This window comes from Dipodomys merriami, unplaced genomic scaffold, assembly GCF_024711535.1.
Source record: "Dipodomys merriami isolate MVZ:Mamm:240054 unplaced genomic scaffold, mDipMer1.0.p SCAF_2, whole genome shotgun sequence".
NCBI lineage: Eukaryota > Metazoa > Chordata > Mammalia > Rodentia > Heteromyidae > Dipodomys > Dipodomys merriami.
Window position 1 is genome coordinate 64,638,536 of NW_027203381.1, and position 21,477 is coordinate 64,660,012.

At 40.0% G+C, this 21,477-nt stretch overlaps 1 protein-coding gene across 3 annotated transcripts in view; it reads left to right on the plus strand.

Annotated features, from left to right (window-relative positions):
• The first annotated feature begins 1,830 nt into the window (after positions 1-1,830).
• The window catches only part of Ccdc50 (coiled-coil domain containing 50), a 63,617-nt gene continuing 43,970 nt past the window's right edge, over positions 1,831-21,477 (plus strand). For 2 of the 3 annotated variants that reach the window (XM_070029832.1, XM_070029834.1), the window contains exon 1: positions 1,831-2,172. In XM_070029832.1, the coding sequence (XP_069885933.1) occupies positions 2,124-2,172 (49 nt within the window). In that variant the 5' untranslated portion in view covers positions 1,831-2,123. Of the gene's footprint in view, positions 2,173-18,176; positions 18,253-21,477 lie in introns of those variants that run through there. The other variant, XM_070029833.1, reaches the window with a different exon arrangement.

The window sequence follows — 21,477 nt, forward strand, 5'->3', positions numbered from 1 at the left end:
TTCCTTCCTTCCTTCCTTCCTTCCTTTCTTTCTTTCTTTCTTTCTTTCTTTCCTTCCTTCTTTCTTTCCCTCCCTCCCTCCCTCCCTCCCTCCCTCCCTCTCTCCTTTTCTTCTTTCCTTTGCTGGTTAATTGTAGATAAGAGTCTCACAGACTTTGTTGCCTAGGTTGGCTTCCAACCAGGTCCTGAAATCTCAGATTCCTGAATAGCTAGGCTGTGTGTGTTCTTTATGTAATGACGATAGGGGAACACTTCTTGACTCTGATTTCACACACATGCGCTCGTGCATGCATACACACACACACACACACACACACACACACACACACACACACACACACACACACACACACACACACACACACAGCCCAGAAAACCACTCAGACATCCAGTCATGTAGAACAAAGAAAGAAAGGCTTATTTCCAGCAAAGGAACTGACAAGGCCAATTCTCTCAGGGAGAAACACTGCTTGTGTTTGTTTGAGTGACCTTTATAACCTAAAGGGACTAGGTAGGCAGGAACCTTAGTGAGGAAGTGTGGGCCAGGGACTTCATCATGGCAGGCTAGGATTTATGGCTGCTGCCCAAGTAGTAGATAAGGGGCTGGCAGCTGCTCAGACTGAACATCGCCTTCAGGGTGGGTCTTCTTACCTTTTGTGGTTGGAACTAGCCTAAATGGAGAGTCATCTCAAGTTAAGGAGGCGGGAGGCCAATTATTTACTGCCTGCACCAAATGGGCCTAGTGTTGGTCACTCTGGGAAAGGGGCCTGCCAGGTCCTGGGAAGGAAAGGAGCATGCTAGCTATCAGAAAGGAGCCTATTGGACTAATGCACACCCTTTGATAAACCTGTGGGGTGTGTGTGTGTGTGTGTGTGTGTGTGTGTGGAGAGAGGTAGAGATTGGCTAGGATGTGTGTGTGTGTGTGTGTGTGTGTGTGTGTGTGTGTGTGTGTGGAGAGAGGTAGAGATTGGCTAGGGTGCCCAGGTTCTATGTTTGCACAAGCTGAGGACAGGATGTCCTTCTCTGAGTAGGGAAAAGGGATCATCTTCCCAACAGGAGATGGATGTTACCATGAGATGACCTGGGCAAGGTTGTCTGTTTGAAAGAGGTAGAAATGTTACAATTATAGTCCTATTTGTGTCATGCTCGAGTATTAAGTCTGACACCGTTTTTTGTTTTATTTTAATCACACCCCTGTCTCCCCCTCATCTGACATCAAACGTATGGACATGCTTTTTTCTTTTTGATGAATGAATGACTCAGCTCGGTTCCACCAGCTGGCTGTGAACATTTTACTCGAATCTCTAGCTCAGAATTTTAGCAGCTCTTTCAAACTGAATGTGTTGTCTGAGAGGCTTTTTTTTTTCTTTTTTTCTTTTCTTTTTTTTTTTTTGTTAACTCCCCTAAATTATCTCCTTTTCCATGATGGGTACATAAGCCGACCTGCAAAAAGAGCCTGAGCTAGAGCTAGGTGTGCAGGAAACATCCTGTGAGCACCAAGCACTGGAGCACAGACAAACACCTCTGATTAGGAACCATCCTGGTCTGGGTTTTGCTGTTTGGTCCCCACCCAGATCACGGTCTGGATGGCTTTTTGGGGGGAGGGGGCCTTCAGGACACCTAAGGGAGGGGGGCAGGGAGGCAGGCCTGGGGACAAGGCCCCAAGCCTCCCAGGGCCAGAAGCCACCGCAGGTTTCCGACCTGCAGCTCCCCTCTCCCTCCCCCTCCCTTCCCTCCCCCTCCCCCGCCAGGCCCGCCCGCGCGTTCGCCGCCCGCCCGCCCGCCCGCCCGCCTTTCTGGCTCCTCTCTCCCTCCGTAGTGGACCGCTCGGGGTCTGTTTCCGGGATCCGCGGTATCGATCCGGGCCGCGGGGGCGCTCGGAGCAGGTGGCCGCGGCGGCGAGGTGGGGCGGCCGGGCCCCAGCCGGCTGCACCCGGACGCCTTCGCTCTCGCCGGTTCTCCCCGCGCCCGCCGGCCGCGGCGGTTCCAGCCGGGGCGCTCCGCCCGCCCGTCCGACCTCGGCGCCGCGTCGGGCGCCGGTGCGGCCGCGCTCCGGGCCGGCTCTCCGGGGCGGGGAGGGCGCGGTGGACTCCCGGGGGCGCGCGGGACCCCGGCCGGCCCACCATGGCCGAAGTCAGCATCGACCAGTCCAAGCTGCCCGGAGTGAAGGAAGGTAGGGGCCGGGGGGCCACGGCCGAGCCGGCGCCGCGGGATGGGGGGAGGCGTCTCGGGGCCCTGGGACCCCCCTCCACCCCCCCCACCCCACCCCGGGCCCCGCTGGGCCTCCCGTCGCTCCCGGGGCCCATGCCCGCCCGCGTGGGTCAGGCCTGGCTGGGGACCGGGCGCAGGCTCGACCCCGGGGTTCTGATGGCCTCAGGGGTGCCAGGAGGTGGGACGGGATTGCACAACCCCCCCCCCCCCCCCAGCAAGTGGTGGTGCGCAATGTCTCCCGTGGATGGTAGGGAAAAAAAATCAAACCAAACCCTAGTGAACACAGGAGCTGGGTCTGAACCGGGAAATCCCGGCCCCCCAGCCGGGAGGGCGGGAGGCTGACACCCCGGCCCTCGCCGCAGGCCTGGTGTTTTGAAACCTGACCCCTTTCCAACCCCACCCCACTGGGTCCCAGCCGGGCCGCCGCCGGCCCGCCGAGCTCCGGCCACCTTCCTCCAGCTTTGGAAGAGGAGGCTTGGCCTCAAAGTGGGGGCAGACAGGAAGTTAGTTGCTCCGAAGGAATAGGAAAACTTGTTAGGGAGAGAGGGTGGGGTGGGGGTCAGGTCCTGATGACCTTCACAGGGGGTCCCCCACGTGGATGATGGTCAAGGTCCTGGCCTGGCCCGCCTCTCTCCAGTCTTCCTTAGGTTTCCCTAGGGGAACTCTATGCCCACAGGACCCGGTATTTTTTTTTTATTTATTTAATTTTTTTGATTGTTATCTTGGATCACCGCTTCACTTTTAGTTGTCTTTGGCTACTTTTCTTTGGTTCTAGAAGCTGAGTCTGATAGGTGGGTGTCATCTGTTGCGCCCAAGTACCATCACCTGTGCCCAGTTGAAAATAAGGATTTTAACTCTCTTGCAGTTGCGTGTTTCTCTCTCAGCGTAATGAGACTCTTAAGTGTTCTCCCTTCAGCAATTTAGACATACCTTGGAGATTAGGGACTGCATGCCTGCTCTCTTCCCCCAGAGTTCTGAGCACCAGGAGATTAGTGACCTGGTAGTCACTGACTTTTATTTAGTTAGGAAATTTGGATGGGACTGAGTGTGTTCTGTTGTTTTTTTGAAGACTGATACTAACACGCTCAGGCCCAGCATTTTTTTTTTTTTGAAAGCATTCATGTTTTTCTGAGTTTCTGTTTCTAACCCAGCTTTGTTGAAGCAAGGGGAGTGATTGGAAAGGCAGCTCTGTAATTTGCTTGGGGGGGGGGCGGTGTTTTAGTTTGTCTAGTTGTCCCTTTTGTTCATGAGTTCTTCTGTGTTGATATGTCTTTAAAGAAAAAGTGACCCTTATATATGGTACTGATCCTTAGAGGTAGGTGATTAATGGAGTGGGAATTGGAATTCAAACAAAACTTTATTTGTAAATTATTTTACATAGGCCTATATTTATGTCAGTACCTGGAAAAAAAAAATCTTAAAACTGACTTTCTGTAATACATTCCTGTTTCTCTTAGGTCTTTGGATTTTTTTTTTTTTTTTCAGGGCCAGAGTGCCAACCTTTAGCATTTTTGCTCAAGGCTGGTGATCTATCATTTGAATCACAACTCCCCTTTCAGACTTTTGGTCCTTAATTGGAGATCAGAGTCTTCCTGGATGGCCTGGTTTTGAACCTTGATCCTGAGATCTTAGCCTCTCTTTAGTAGTTAGGATTACAAGCTTGAGCCACCTAGTGAATTTTAAAGAGTTCCAAATGCTTTCCCATCTACAAATGTAGGATTTTTCCATTCCCAAATTCTCATGGAATACTTGCTAATTGGTTCCAGTTTGCAAAATAATGTTTAGCAGCTAATACAGATAGTCTGATAAAGTGATGAGGAAATTTAGTGTGGCTCTTTCATGTGGCTTTGTTAAGTTAGAATTTACTGTTTATTAGTTTTGAAGAAATTGTTGAGAACATCATTGTCTTTGTAAGCATGTGTTTTTTCTAGGTCCAGGATCATCAAAGGAAATGATATGTTGTTTAGGAATGTCCTAATGGTAGAGAAGTTTTGGATCTGGGAAATATTAAAGCTTAATACATGATATCTATCTCTAATGTAACTCTTCATTATAATGTAGTTGTTCCCTAAGAGTGTCTTCATGTTAATGAAAGAGAATCAAGCTGAAGCATACTGGGGCAGAACGTTGAGACTGTTGTATTACTAAGTTTGAGGATGTTTGGTAGGTGTTTGCTTAATACTCTGCCACATAGTTTTGAATCCCATTAAAACAAGCAATCTGTCCTTTTTGCCATTTCTTTTTTAAATTTAAACCCTGGGGAATTTTATATACGTTTCCATCTGGCATCATGGGGGAGATTCCAGTGGAGATGGAGAATAATTTTGTTGTGAATGTGTGACCCTTCCACTGGAGGGGGCTGAGACACTTTGTGACCTTTGTGAACTTCTCAAAAGAGAGGTCATGGGTAGCAGCTGACATCTTTGCTAGATTAAAATCCAGTGTTTGCCTCTTTAGTTTTTAAGGAGGCCAAAGAAATTAATCATTTGGAAAGACGTTTTTTAAACCTCCCCCTTCTCTGTCATCCATGGCAGTAGCTTGGGAAATCATTCTTGATCTAGAGCACAAAAAAGGACCTTTGGAGTTTGTAGTGATAAAAAGAATTCACTAAATGTCAAATGCTCTTTTAAGAAAAAAATGTTTAAAACATATATGGAGTAATGCTTTCTTTCTGAAGCCCTTGGAGTTCTATGCAAATAGAACTAAAATAATTCTCAGCTCTTTTAAAAATTATATAATATGTAGTATATGAATATTAAGTAGAGGATCATATGGATTACAACAATATTCTAAACTTCTTAGTTTAGAGGTCACAGCTGAAAATGCATTTTTTCCCATAAAAATAAAGACTTGTAATTAGTAAGACAAACTTTTTTTTGTTAGCTTCTTCATTGCATTTTCTTTTTGAAACTGATTGTTTAAAAAGGGATGTCAGAAAAGAAAGCATAAAAAAACAAATGATCCCACTTTCCAGAGGTGGGGTGGGGAAATCTGTGTGCTACAGATGGGAAATGAATTGTGGGAAACGCTGCAGTTGAACTAGCAAGGGACTGGCCTATTGGGGACTAAGTTAGAAAAGTTTACATGATTCATTCTTTCTTCCTCCCCTTCTCCCTTTTTCTTTTAAATTGTTCTGTAGATACATGAGACTAATTTCTAAAGTGTTTTATTGAGTATTGTCATTAAAATATTACAGTGAAATTTATGAACAAGTGGCAAGACCTTTTTGGAGATTCTATTATTATGTGTGTGAGTGCTAGTCCGGGAGCTTAAATTCCTCCTGGCCGGACATGTTTGTCCCTGTGCTTTTGTGCTCAAGGCCAATGCTCTACTACTTGAGCCACTGCTCACTTTTGTTTTTTTGGTGATTAATTGCAGATAAGAGTCTCATGGACTTTCCTGACTGGCTTGTCTTTGAACTGAGATCCTCAGATCTCAGCATCTTGTATCAAGGATTATAGACACGATGCTACTGATGCTTGGCTTGGTGGGTGGTATTGGTTGTTTGCTTTGGTAGTGTTGAGTTTGAAGTCAGGGCTTCTGGCTTGGCAGGCTGAGCCATACCCCCAGCTGTTTGTGACTGGCATTTTTTTTTTTTTTTTTTAGAACAGGGTCTCACTTCCTTTCTGGAATGTACGTGGGCATAACTTTAGACTTCCTGTAGTTGCTGGGTCATGGGCATGCCTCATCATATCTAGCTTCCTTTGCTACAGACAGTGTCTTGTAGACTTTTCTGCTTAGACTGGCCTGCAGTCATAATCCTAATTTCAGCATCTAGTGTAGCTTGGTATGATAGGCATGTGCTACTTCACTCAGCTATATGGATTGAGCAAAACGGTCTTTTGAACTTTTCTTCTCAGGCTGGCCTTGAACCTGTTCCTCCTGATCTCAGCCTCTGGAGTAGCTAATTATATATGTGAATAACTGGTGCTCCACTATATTTTACTTCTGAACTAAGCATTTCTTGAGGGTTGATTTTTGATTGAACAGGTGAATTACCCAGTGAACTATATAGAAAGTCACATTCTTTCATCAGTGTTTTTCTGTTTCAGTGTTTTTCTTGTAAGTACTGCGCGCTAACCGATTGCGCCACTGGAGCTCCTCAGTGTTTTTCTACTTGAACAACTACACAAAACCTCTGATGTACTCACCTTTCACGAAGAGGCTGTTGTTTGAAGACTTGAACTCTAAAATTAAACGTACAATAGAACTAAACTCAAAGAAAACTATTGACCATGATCTCCTTCTTTTAAGAGGTTTTGAGATAAATTCAGTTTAATAACAAAGCACTTTCAGAGTTACCCACTAGAAGGACCAGTGGATAAACGCTTTTATCTACTAATCCATTTAAAGGTGCCTTATGCTAATATAAAATTAGGATACCCTAGATTTTCAATAAAGCTTACAAAGGATAATTGGGTTTTATATTCAGAAGGACCCTGTGGGGTTATTTAGACACTTGAATTTGGAAAATGATGCTATAGAGTTCTTAGTACATTTAAAAAGGACATGACAAAGGGTTGGGGATTTAGCTTAGTGGAAGAGCACTTGCTTGGCAAGTGCAAGGCCCTGAGTTCAGTCCTTAGTTCTGCAAAACAAAAAACAAAAGGACATGATGAGATGCTTACATGTAATTCTGGCACTCTGAAGGTGTAGTTAAGTTCATTGAAATATAATTTACATACAACAGACAATCCTTTTTTTTTTTTTAAGCATATAGTTTTGGTTTTGACACATGTATAAATAGTCTTCAAGTGTGCATGTATACAGGGATACTGGGATTTGAAATCAGGGCCCCTTGGTCGACTTTTCACTTATAGACATGATCCACCCTGCTGTGGTTTTGTTTTGATACAGCACCTGAACTGGGGGATGGCTTATTGTTTGATGTGATGTGAACGCTATAGGAAATTGAATTGCAGTACCTGTAAGATGGATTGGAGCACATCCTTGCTCATTCATTTACATGATGTCTGTGGTTGCTTTTATTCCACAGAGGCAAACATGACTAGACACCCTAAGGCTCTTCACATTAAATAAAAGATTTCTTTTGAAATTACTTTCCATGAAACTTTCAAAAGCCTTTTTTTGTTGTTGTTTTTTGCTAGTCCTGGGCTTGACTCATTGCTTGGGCACTGTCCCTAAGCTTTTGCTCAAGGCTAGCACTCTACTATTCTACCACTTGAGCCACAGTGCCACTTCTAGCTTTTTCTACTTATGTGGTACTGAGGAAGCAAACCCAGGGCTTCATGCATGCTAGGCAAGCACTCTACCACTAAGCCACTTTCCCAGACCATATTTCAGTGATCAGTGTAAATAATAATTATCATAACTCTGCTTTAATGTTGCCCTTGGGGACAATTGTTGGTTGAACTCTTTAGGATAGTATATTTTTTTGTATTGATTTGTGTCTTGTATGGGATATATAGGTTTATATACTTTTTTGATAAGGATGAGATTCCTTATAGATTTCTACAGAATTAACAGTAAAATCAAGGTAAAAATATTATCTACAGTACACACTGTGTCATAAACCAGCTTCTAGCTGGGTCCATAGGACATTTTATGAGTAAGCTACATAATATCCAACGAATCCAACTTTTCTTCTTGTTTTCAGGGATTGACATCAAACCCAGGACTTTAGGACTTTGCACATGTCAGACAAGTGCTTTTCCAACTGATGAACTTGATCCAGGTTCTTTTTTTTTTTTTTTTAATTCTATGCCCTTTTTGAGCCATAATGCTAGTCCATCTCTTTTGCTGGTTAATTGGAAATGGAGTCTTGTGGATTTTGCACAGGCTAACTTCAAACATCAGTCCTTCAAGACTCAGCCCCTAAAGTAGCTAGGATTCTAGCACCAGCATCTGGCTTTGCTTGTAGTTTTTACCTTGTTACTTAATAATTGGATCTGTTCAAAGCCTTTTATGGGTGTTTGTATTAATGAAATACCACTTCAGAGAAATTTGTGTGTGAATTTTGGCCAGGCTAATTTACCACTTTCTGTGTTTGATGAATGTTCTCAGTCCTGATAAAACTTCTCAGTGACCAAGTATCAGGGGAGTCTCCACTGGACATTTTGTCTTTTGCTTTTCTAATGAGTCATATTTCCATCAATTGTACCCCAGGACTTTTAAATGTGTATGAGTAAAGTGTAGGTGACTTAAGTCTTTCCCTCTAGACTGCCTTTTTATCAGCAGCAACGTTTGTTTTGTCTATTGATGATAGTGGAGCCCAGGGTTTATTTTTAAGCATTACATTCACTGACATTTGATCATTGGGAAACTAGAAGTTGACAGAGAGAAAGAAAGGACTTTATTAAAGTTCCTTTTACTCTCTTCCACATCTCTTTATTTGTCCTCACATCTGGGCTAGCTGCTCTGCTCTGGTAAAAAGGGCTTTTCATCTCTCCTCAGTGTCTGAATTTCCAGACACTTCAGGCTTTGCTTACAAAATGTTCCCTATTCATTCAGTGATAGCTGAATTCTAAATTAACACATCTGCTTCTGTTGTTTTCCTGACTTATGTGGTCAGGCCTGATAATGTTAAATTGGGCTTTATTGTATTTGCAGATCATTTAGTCTTTTCTGTTGTTTTTGCTTCCCCATTAAAGCTTCATGGAGTTGATTTCTGAAAGATCATTAACTGAAAGGAACATTACTAAAATACCACAAGAGCTTGGATGTGATTGTTACAAAACCCTTTCTGCCTACAAAAAAATGTAAAGTTTTCATTTGCTCTTAAAACCTGAAAGGTGCCGGGCTCCCATAGACTGTCTTGAGGTGAACAGTTTGTTTCTCACCTCATGCTTGATTATTAAGCACAATATAGAATACTGTTTAGAATACAGTAGAACTCTTTGGAATTTAGTAGTTACCAAAATTATATTTGAGTTAGCTTTCTTTCTGTTTTCTATTTATACGTTTCTTTATTGTTTTCTAAAAATGTGAAGAACACATGTTGAACTGAATAAGGTTATTGAAAAGATGTGAGGAATGTACATTCTGATTCCTGCTTACTGGCAATATGGAATATGAACATCCTGTTCATTGGAAGTGTAGAGGGGCTGCTGTTTGTGAATCTTTTCACTACTATGTAATATTTACCTTAGACTCCCAGTTTATCATATAGTTAACTCAAAAATTGAGTTATATATGATAAACTGGTATGATAAACTACCTTGGGATACAGAATTTAAGTTCACTTGACTTCCTTGTAAAAGAAAATCTTTGGGCCTAGATTTGTAAGGCCTGGTTTTACATTTTTTTCTTTCTCCCATACTAGATGTATCAACTCAGAGGCATCACTTAGTATCTTTAAGTTCCAGCTTCCTCACCTGTTCCCTGGAGAAAATAGTTACTGTGCCAAATAAACAGGCTTGCTTTCTTTTGGAAGAAATGGACATGTCACTGGATGCAGGTGTGGGTTAGTGAAGTTTCCTTTAGAGGTAGGGTCTTCACTTAGGGTCCTTAACTTCTGTCACAGAGTAAGAATTTTTGGACAAGTCATGATGGTAAGAAAACTTGGTGGAGCTTTATTGAGTAAGTAAACAAGCAGGCAAGCAGACACGCATACAAAAAGACAGACAAAACAGAAGGGCAGGAACACACTCTATCAGAATGTAGGTGCTCTTCATAGGGAGATAGAGACACACACAGGTTCTTGGGCTGTTGGAGTATTTATAGAGTAAAGGCAGTGGGTCTGGCTTCAAAGTTATGCAAAGATAGCAACAGGTTAGGACTGTTTATTGCAAGGGAGGGGCAGACCTTCCCATGGGTATGGAGGTTGTGTGTGTGTGGGGAAGGGTTGGAGTCAAGGTTTTTATAGGTTTTTTTTAGGGGTTACATGAGTTTAGTATGGGGTGGAGGTGGCCGTAGGTGCAGGCAGAGAATAGGGTAAGTATTCCCTTATCCAAGTTCTCAAGCTTTCTTAATGTTCAGACATCTCTACATCTGTCTTGCCTAGGGTTTGACCTTTACAGGATACAGTTTTTATTCTTCTAGCCTTTTAATCCTTTACTGTTCTCACAGCTTGGCCTCAGAGCCTTATATGCTGGGCCCACTATGGAATGCCTATAGCCAGGCTCAGGGTGGATGGCCCTGCCTGTGTCAGGCAGTCGTTGTTGGCTTGCCTGGTATCTATATGCACCTAGGAAGACAGGGTGGGGGGGATTTCTTCATGTTCCATCTTTAGGTACCTAGAAAGAATGGGCCAAGAGGGGAGAATCTTACATAACGTGTCTCTCTGACTGAGTTGGTCTCTTGGTCTCATGTCAAGACGAGCAGCTGTTTGTTCTCAGCATTTCTTAGAGTTTCTTATACATAGAAGGTACACTAGCAAACATGTCCGGAATATCTGGCTATTTGAGCTTAGTGGAGAGAATGATCTGATAGAATTGAACTAATCCTACTATTTTAAGAGCTATCAACGATCTTTTATCTGAATCCACTAGGGCAGGAATATAGGATGAAGTATAAGTCAAATTTACTTGATTGTCTCATCTCTCAAATTTTTGAGGGGGTGTGGTGTTGAGGTTAGGTCCAAACCCATGGCATTCTACATTGGCAATGACAATCTTACCTGTTTAACGATTAAATTGATTAAATTGGTAATGCCTGTATGTTATTCAGTAAACTGCTGGAGGTTTTGCTTTGATCCAGTTAGTTTTTTAAATAGGGTTGGATTTAATTCAGAATTTTTATGAGCAGTATTTTCTCTTTTAGATTTGTTTTTAGATAAAGAGGTTCTTCAGATTTTAACAAAATAGGTCGAACATGCATTGTTTAAAAAAATTCCACAATGCAAAATAGTGAAAAATCTGAAAGTTTGGGGTTGGAGTTAAAATGCTGTACAGATTGCAAATTTGGAATGATTTAGAATGAAAAGAATGAGGAAGTCAGGTGGGCACTGGTGGCCCACACCTGTAATTCTAGCTACTCAGGAGGCTGAGATTTGAAGATCACGGTTCAAAGTCAGCCCGGGCAGCAAAGTCCATGAGACTCTTTTTATTTATTTATTTATTTTTATTTTTTTTATTTTTATTTTTTTTCCGGTCGTGGAGCCTGAACTCTGGGCCTGGGCGCTGTCCCTCAGCTCTTCAGCTTAAGGCTAGCACTCTACCACTTGAGCCACAGCGCCACTTCCGGCTTTTTTCTTTTTGCTTATGTGGTGCTGAGGAATCGAACCCCGGGCCTTGAGCATGCAAGGCAAGTGCTCTACCACTGAGCCACCTTCCCAGCCCCTCCATGAGACTCTTATCTCCAGTTAACCACCAGGAAACTGGAAGTGACACTGTGGCTAAAGTGGTAGAGCTCCCACCTTGAGTTGAAGAGCTCAGGAACAGTGACCAGGCCCAGAGTTCAAGCCCCATGACCCGCTCCCTCCCCCCTCAAAAAACAAAATGAGGAAGTCATGAGCAAAAGAAGCTCCAGAGTTTAGCTTCAGGGAAGAATTTTAATTTTACTTATTTTTAGAGCCATTGTGTTCAGTTTCATATAGTGCATAAGCAGTTAACACTGCTTTAAAAGCGTGCAGTATTACAAGAAAGAAATTTGTACTTCTAGGAAGATAGTGTATAAACTTTGTAAATCATCTGAACAATTTGACCCCTTAAAATTCAACTGCAGCAAGTAGATCCTCTGTACAGAGTTTTATTAGTGGGTATCAGTTTTGGTTTGCAGATGTAGGTTGCCCTGTTTTTCTTTCAGTTCCTGTACGGAGCTGTGGCATGACACCTTGTAAGGTGTACTGAACTAGTTTTAGTAGCCTTATATAGAGAAATCCAGGGCATTTAGGATGCATTCCTACAGACTGAAACCATCTGGTGATCTTCAAGAAGCCTTGAATGTGGAAGGTATTAGCTTTTTCAGGCTATGCTCTGTTCATCTGGCCCGAAGACACTTTGCTAAAGGCAACCTTTAGCAAAGGTTACTGTATACATTTGTATTTGTTTAACTGGTAGGGACTGATAACTTGGTCTTGTTTACCCTGATGATAAAGGTTCTGTGAGAGCTGCTAGTTCTAATAGGAAAACTTACCTTTTTATGAGGCACCAGATTGAATGAAAGGTTTGCTTAACATTAACTGGTGGTTACAGTTACTGTTCAGATAAAATAATCAGAAGTTTGTTTTTGTTTATTAGACGTAGTGACACGAAGAGTAACAATGAAGGAAACACTATTTGATACAGAAGATTAATTCATAACAATCATGCTGATTGGATAATGATGTGGTTACACATTTTTAGATTACATACTCATTACATAAGAGAATGAATCCACTTTTTCCTATAACCCTATGTCTAAGTTAGATGAATTCTGAAAGATAATTTAGACTGTGCACTCACACATAGGGGAAATAACTTGTCAGAGCTTACTTAGTAAATTGCTGAGAGCCAGGACTAAATGTCTGGAAGGTATCTGGAATTAAGAAGAGAGATTTTAGTATTTCATGTTTCTACTTTATATACTATAGCAAAACCCTTAGATTTCCTAAAATTGGGCAAGAAATAACCATATTTCTTGCAAAAGTGAATTGAAGATTTGGTACAAAGCCTTTACTAAAGCACAGAAATTAGAAAAATCTGTCTAGTTTTAGCCATGGCACAAAATTTAATCCCCATGTTGTTTGGGTTTTTTGGTTTTTGGTTGGTCATGGTGGTTGAACTTGGGGCATGGGCACTGCCCCTGAGCTCTTTTGCTCAAGGTTAGCACTCTACAATTTTGAGCCGCAGTGTCACTTCCAGTTTCTGATGGTTAATTGGAGGTAAGAGTCTTATGGACTTTCCTGCCTGAGCTGGCTTGGGACAGGGATCCTTAGATTTCAGTCTGCTGAGTAGCTAGGATTACAGATGTGAGCTACCAGCACCCTGTGACAAGGTACGCTTCTAAACCTACCCATTCCATTCCCACAACACTTGAAATAATTTTAGAATTCTAGTTTGTTTGCTAATCTTGAGAATTCAGCTGAAAAAAAAAGTTTGAAGTGGTTGATCTTATCAGACATTCAGGTATTGTGATTTGCCTCAGGCCCACCTGAGTTATTGGAAATATGTTTTCTCTCTGTTGGATGAAATTAGGAAGAGCTATAGTGATGCCATTCTATATACTATTCATTGCCAGAAAATACTTTCTGCATTATTCAGATCAGGTCATGACCTCATATTCCAATACAGATTCTACACTAAAAGAGTTTAATCATTAAGTTCTTGGAACCTGATTGAAGGAGTAATATAAGAAGAAACAACTAATTACAAAATTTATTAACTGTGGTGATGTCAAAAATAATAATAATCTTTGTTTATTGAAAGCCTTTTTACTGAGTGGCAGATAATTTCTTTGCCCTTGGCATAGCTTAGCTAATTTAGATTTTTTTTTTTTTACTTTTAAAGATTAAAATTTATTTTTTAGCTGTATAAGAAAGCAAATTATGCGGGTCTGGGAAGGTGGCTCAGTGGTAGAGCGTGTGCTTGCATGCATGAGGCCCTGGGTTCGATTCCTCAGCACCACATAAGAAAAAAAAGTCGGAAGTGGTGCTGTGGCTCAAGTGGTAGAGCGTTAGCCTTGAGCTGAAGAGCTGAGGGACAGCGCCCAGGCCCAGAGTTCAGGCCCCACAACCAGACCCCCCCCCAAAAAAAAAAAAAAGAAAGCAAATTATGCATATTTATGAGGGACTGTGATGCTTTGATTCATAAATATGTTGTGTAAAATGTCTATATAAGGGTAAACACCTCACATATTTATTTTTATCATTCATGGTGAAAACACTCAGAATCTTTTTCTTCTAGATTTTTGAAATAATGCAGTGCATGTCAGTACCTGTAGCACCTGACTGTGTGCACCAGAACTTCTTACTCCTATTTGACCAGTTTAGTTGATCAGTCTCACTTGACATCATTCTCCATTACTTACCTCTTCCCCCAGTTTATCGTTATTTTACAAATGAGGAACCACAGTCTCAAAGAGGTTAAATAATTAGTTAAAGGTCTTTTAGCGTTTTAAGTAAACAATATTTGAAGTCCAGTCTGGATATCTTCTCTGAAGTGCTTCAATACTAAACACAATTCATTACAAATCCATATTGCCAGTCTATGTACTATGCTTATGTTTTCTTTTTAGTGGTATTGGAGTTTGAAAGTAGGGATTTTACTCTATTGCCTGACTCATGCTTCCAGCCTGGCTTTTTAATGTTTATTTTTGGAGATGGAGTCTTAAAAACTTTATTGCCATAGTTGGCTTTGAACCATCATTCTCTATAACTTAGCCTCCTGAGTAGCTAGGATTATAGGTGTGAGCAGCTAGTGCCAGGCTCCTCTGTTCACGTTTGATCTCAGTATCCTAATTGGACTTTGATCACTGTGATTTTTGTTTCTCTCTTCTTTTCATACCTGCTGATTTTCCAACTTTTGTTGGGAATAGGTAGTCAGGAGTTCATATATAACTTAAGTACCAGTGAGGCAAATACAGGTTTCTTACTCAAGGAAAAAAAACAAACTTCACTCTGATTAGTCTCTACAGAGAGACAAAGTAGCTGATGGACTTACATCTTAAATTACATCTCGAGCTATTCCTGTGTAGGAACAATATATGTCCTTTAAAGCACAGGCTGTCTTTTTGTTTTTTTCATTTTTAAAAAAAATTATTTTATTTTTTATTATCTTTAAGTAGTTGTACAAAGATGTTCCCATTCTACAGAAACAGTCTATACTGAGTCCAAAGTGTCTGACAACATTGTCACCCATCTCTCCTAACCCATCTGTTGCCTCACTTTTTTTCTTTAACTGAGATTAGGTGATTACATAAATTTCACATACATTTTAACCTTTCCAAGGCACATTGTCATTATCATGGTCTATTCAGTTTGTGAATTCTATGAACTCTGACAATACAAGTTATTTTTTCCACCTCAGGTGATGTTTACATTTCTTTCCTTTTGCTTAGTGTAGGCTGTTCCCACTCTTTTTTATTTTTTGATTTAAACCTTTATTGTTATTACAAAGGTGATATACAGGGGGCTTACGTCAGGTAAAGAGTACATTTCTTTTTGGAAAATGTCACTCCTTCCTTCTCTCTCCCAGTTTGGATCACTTCTTTGAATTTGCTATGAGACCTCATCCTTATTTTGTAGAGCTTGTAGTTCTAGGGATGAAATCTGATTTTAATGTAAGCCTGCTTTTATTAGAAAACAGATGTAGGAAGACAAGTCTTCTGATCTTCTGTGTAGACACTACCTAAGATTACTGTAAAATTGAATATGATTCTAGAAAGAAGCCCAGGACCTCCAGAGACTTACCGACTCAGTATTTCTAGAGAACATGACCAATTAGTTATGATATAGTGACATAAGAAATATTGAAGATTGACTTATTTTTTCCTTAAGTTTTGATTTACATACTAGTAGGTCACTGGAAATGTTTATAGAATTCTGACAAGTAGTGACCAAAATGGAACTATGAGTTTTGTAGTTTATTTTATGGAAGCAAGATTCTAAGAATATTTTACTTTATCTACTATCTTATTATAACTATAATAAAGTTGTTGGAGAACTTGAAGAATTTCTCGATTGTTTTTTGAAATTAAAATTAATTTACTAGCTTTATAGGAAGTAAAGTGCTAGAAAATACCTACTTGCACAAGAGAATTTGAAAGTGGGAATATCTGACTCAAGGATAAACAGGGCGTGCAGAAGCCAGTACTTAAGGCAACTCTCTTGTTCTACAAAGCCAATAAACCAAAATGGGTTTTCTTCCCCTGGTGTAAACTTGTACTTAAGTTGGGTTGGATGTGATCTTTTGGTTTTTAATGGGCATCACTGGATTCATTCTACAGAGGTTTGAGAAAATGCGCGGCTTTTCTTTCTAGGCTAAGGCAAACAGAGAATTGGCTGCCAAACCATTTGATGGCTTGTTTAAGTGCCAGGAAAAGTGCCATTCAAATAGGGATACAGCAGAAGAAGGTTGGAGTTGCTTTAGGGTTACGTGGGCCCAAAATAGAATAAATAAGTTTTGTCTGGATATTCTTAGAGAAAAAAATTGCTTTGACAAGATTCTGCTTACTATTGCTCATATACTGCCATCTACACTTTTGAATGTGCATTGTGACAATCAGTAATGTATTTTTTTAACTAGTTGTACAAAAGGGTTTCATCTCTGTAAGTCACATTATGAGTACAGTGCATCTTGATCAATATCAACCTTCTTATCATTCTCCATCCATCAATATGTTGTTTTGTACATAGGTGTGATGGTCTCTTAGGAGGATAATTTGTGAGTATCTTAAAATTTTAATTCCCTGCATTGCTCAGGTACTTATTGATGATTATTATTTTTCTCATAGGTGAGCAAATAGGTGACACAAGATTATTTACGTGGGGAGTGTTGAGCAAGATTGGTTCATTATGCAGTGTCTGTTACTAAGTATCTCACAGAGCCAGTGTTGTGTGCATTGTTGTATAGAAAACACGGAGAATTTCATTCTTTTTGTATTATAGTTTTCATATCCATCTCTTTTTGCCGAATTAGGAACTTTTGTAAGTCATAAAATACTTAAAAATGAACTGAGCATTTAAAAATAGCAGAATTCTTATATTTTACTCACTTTTATGATGCTAGCAGTAAAATAGTTGCTTTATACGTTAAAATATTCCTGAATTGTTCTGGAGGAAATGATCCATGTAAAAAGTTATTGTTATTTTAAGAAGATAGGGTTAGCAATAAATTTAGGAGACTGCTCCTTTCAATTGTAATTAGTTTAATTTTCAAAGCAGGTTGAAATTCCTAAATATACATATTTGCCAATGTCCGTTGGTACGTATTTGGTACAGAATTAGATATTTGGTAAGTTTACTCAATAGCAGTTACGTTTTATGAATTGAAATTCTAGGGCTGGGGGCATAGCTTAAGTGGTTGAGTTCCTACCCAGGCTGAGTTCAAACTCTAGTACCACAAAAACAAAAAAAAACAAAAACAGAAAACCAAAATAAACTTCTGTAGCTATGCCGAATACCTGTTTCCCTTCACTTTCTCTGTGATTGTAGCTGCACAGTGATTATCATGTAAATGTAGAATAATATTTTCTCTTTGACCCTGCTGAGGTGAACAAAACTACTCAGGAAAAGAAAAATATAAGGAATATAGTATACAAGCACTCTGAAGATAAATTGGTGCCTCGCACAAGAGCCTGTAATATACTCAGAACTCTTGGTTGTCAGGACAGTTTGGTTGCCAAAGTAAATTATAACTTGGTTATAATGTAAGTGTGCTTCTACATACATGCATACGTACAATACACACACACACACACACACACACACACACACACACACACACACACACACACACACACACACACACACACACACACACACACACACACACACACACACACACACACACACACACACACACACACACTTACACTTACACTTCAAATGGTTTTAAATTCTACAGAGCCTAATTCAGGGTCATTGCCTAAGCAGGGTCATGTTCTGATGATTGTCTGGAGCAGTGCTAACCAATAGGACTTAATGTGGTGCTGGAGATACTCAGTATTGTACACTCACCAGCCTCATGTGGCTATTTAGCAATGGAAATGTGGTTAATGAAACTGAGGATTGAATTTTTAAATTTTAATTTTAAATTGAAATTACTACATGTGACTTACATACTGTGGAAAAAATGAGGACAATAGACTTTAGAATAATGATAATAATGATAGAACATACAGATTTTAGTCTAGTTTAAGGAAGATGTCTTTTTGATACACGATTTATACAACATTAGACCATTTGGAATATGTATCACTTGCGGTTTGATGGACCACTTGAAGTGTGGGAGTAAAATAACAATTCAAGATTTGCTTTGATGAGAGCTCAGACTAAGTGATTTTTTTCATTTAATCTCTTTTCAGATTATGGAGTCTCTTTGAGAAGGAAAGGAGTTAACCTTCAGTGTTTTATGTTAATATACGCATCTGTGTTTTCTGAGAATATATGTTTTACTTCATTATTGACATCAAAAAAGTTTTGGCTTCATGATAACACCAGTCTGTAAGTTCATGTCTATGCCACATATAGGAAGCCTGTGAAGTTGTATGTATTTTTAAAAAATCATTTATGGTAGCTTGAGTGGAAAGTTTTTTCTCTTTCCCATGGTACTACTGGTATGAGTAAAAATGGCTTTTATTTCTATGGTACTTCCTCTGTCTCTTCTCCTTCATGGTTCTTCTCCTGCCCTGTCATGTACCCTGTCAAATGGAAATTTCTGATTCAGCCATTTTCTACTTTCCAATAAGTTACCCAGTGATCTGTGGTCTCTGATAATGATGTGGATGGTTTGTGATATTAAAGTAGTACTTCTGACTTGATGACTTACATTATCTCAGCATTTTCACAAACCACTTGCCGGCAATCTGCTGTCTGTGGTTAGCTAAAATGAGTCTTCCTGCCAAACAAGTGGTTTAGGTTACTGGGGTTTTTACTTCACTCTGAATTTAGGGAGTTGAGGAGGGAAGGACACACTTAGAAACTTCCTTTGATAAATTTTACGAAAGTGAAATGTTGGGATTAAATCAAATTTCCTGCTTTTTAGATTACTTTCTGTGTGTTTATGTGTGTGTGTTTAAAACCTGAGTTTATTTTCATTGTATGTTTGTTTCCAGTGTATCATAGCACATATAATAAAGTGAAGATTTCACATTTCTTCTTTCTGATGTAATTGCTGCTGAATGAAACTGATTTGACTATATAAGTACACTGATATTCTATAATATTAGGCTGTAATCTGGACATTGCCATTTAAAAAAATCTATATGATCATCAGTATATTATTCCAAATCTCCCCTCCCCCCCCGCCCCCCCAAATACAGTGATGACTTTAGTTTTGGTTCACAGATACCATAAATTGGTCACTTGCCTGAGTAAATGTTTCTGGGTATTCTCAGATTCTCTCAGATACCTGTCCATTAAAATACACTTGAGATTTGGAGTGATAGGATTCACTGTCATTTGAAGTAATATGAGTTGGCATGTAGTTTTTTAGCCTTGTTTTGAGTAAGGCAAATAATTTGAATGAGTCAATATGCTGGATGGCTGTGAATTAAAAAAATCAGTGTTTTATGCTATATAGTGAATATTTAACCACCTTTGTTCTCAGGAGCCATTCTTTTCAGAAACATTTATGGGAAAATCCCAAGCCAGACCCTGATAAGAACAATGGAGATAAAAATGACTCATAAGATTTTCCCCATATTTAAGGACTTAAAATATATACTAGGGAAATGGATATATAAAATCGTTTAACTATGATTAATGCCAAAGTTTATATATCATGTGCTATGACACATTAAAGAAAGAATGGACAAAAACCATTGCTATGGACTGATTTTTTTTTTTTTTTTGGCCAGTCCTGGGGCTTAAACTCAGGGCCTGGGCACTGACCCTGAGCTGCTTTTGTCCAAAGCTAGCAGTCTACCACTTGAACCACAGTGCCACTTCCAGCTTTTTCTGTGTATGTGGTACTAAGGAATCGAACATGCAAGGCAAGCACTCTACCACTAAGCCACATTCCCAGCTCCATTGATTTTTTTTTTATTGCATGTAGTATAAAGTATAAATTTGAGTTGATAGAAATAATAACATTTAAATTGTGGAGTGAGTCGTTTAGACAGCAAAGAGGGTGTGAGTGGGTATTGATAGAGTAGGCTCCTCCCCCATCTATGTGATAGTGTCTGAGCTTTTCCTATCATAGCAAGGTTCTCCCATTCTCTTTGTTCTACACCCAGCAACCACCAGACCACTGAAAATAAAAACCCAAACCACTAATCATCCCTAAACAGTTGTAGTATTGGTTAATATTTCTTGATCCTGCAATTCTTTTACTTGTGTAGAATGCAGGTCTTTTGTTTTGTCTTTCACAAAGGAGTCATGGAAATCTGTGTACTTTGTGGGTAGTAGTTGTACTAAGAAATAACTACAGGCAGGTACATCTAACTGCATCTCTGTTCAGAAAGATCATCTCTCCTCAACAGATGGGGTAACTATGGCGGATTGGAACCAACAAGGGATTTGGAGACTTAGAAAAGCAGCTCTACTGTTGACCGCTAGGAATGGAGTAAATGAGGACAGGACACCTGTGCCACCTATCTGCTCAGCCTCTGTCAAAATTAGCTGTCAATCCCTCTTTGTGTCATACTTTTAAAATTATTTCAATGAGATGGAAATTCTAGGGCACTGAGGGAGAAGGATCAAAGGTTTCAATTACCCTTTGTTTTATAGCTGATATATTGCTTAAACATTGCTTAGATACCCTCTTGATTTTCAGCCTTCTTCCTGATAGTGACTAGCAGCTCGGAGGCTCATAATTGGGACACTTAGGAGGTTGTCTGCATCCTATAGCTTAGCATCTCTAAGAACTTTCTGACTGCCGCTAGCTGGATTGGCAGTGATGGTGTTTTGATTGGTTTTGGTGGTGCTGTTAGTGAAGACATTGATGTCATCTTAGTCCCCAAATATATAAACTTGGTTGGAACAGCAAGCATAAACAGTTTGTCATGTGTACAGTTTTCTGACATCCAAATTTCTTTCCACCTGGTAATTTTAAGAAAAAAACTAAGAAAAACTTCTAAGAATGGACTTTGATAGACTGAGACATTACTGTTTTAGTTGAACAAAAGCGTAGGAGTGTATATATGTTGGGTATTAGTTTAAATTGTTATTAAATACTTTAGTACATTAGTTCAGAATTTAGTAATTCCCTGCCTTCTCAAAGAGAAGGAAAGTCTTGATGTCATATGAAGAACCAGAGAGAGGGTTGGTAGATTGGTGTATCTCAAAGGGAGAATTTTCTTAAATTTTCCACGGTAGACACTAGAGGATTTTCTTAGGTCACTTATGAAACACTATGCAAATTAAAGGAAGCTTTTATTGTTCTTGTTTTTTGGACTAAATATTGGCTAACTCATTGCTAAAAGGTCTATGCATAGGAAATAATGGGTCAAATTGTTTCATCTTTTCTGTTTTAGGACTTAGAACTTGCTTTTTGACTACTTGTATCACTTTTACTCAGATTTTCATTTTATTATATATATATACACATAGGTCCATTTCTCTCTCTCTCTCTCTCTCTCTCCCTCTCTTTCTCTCTCTCTCTCCCTCTCCCCTCCCTCTCCTTCTCTTCCCCCTCTCTCTCTCCTTCCCTCTCTCTCTCCCTCTCCCTCTCCTCCTACCCCCTCTCTGTTTTTTGAGCAGAAATATTTGAGCCGAGAGGTGGAGTGT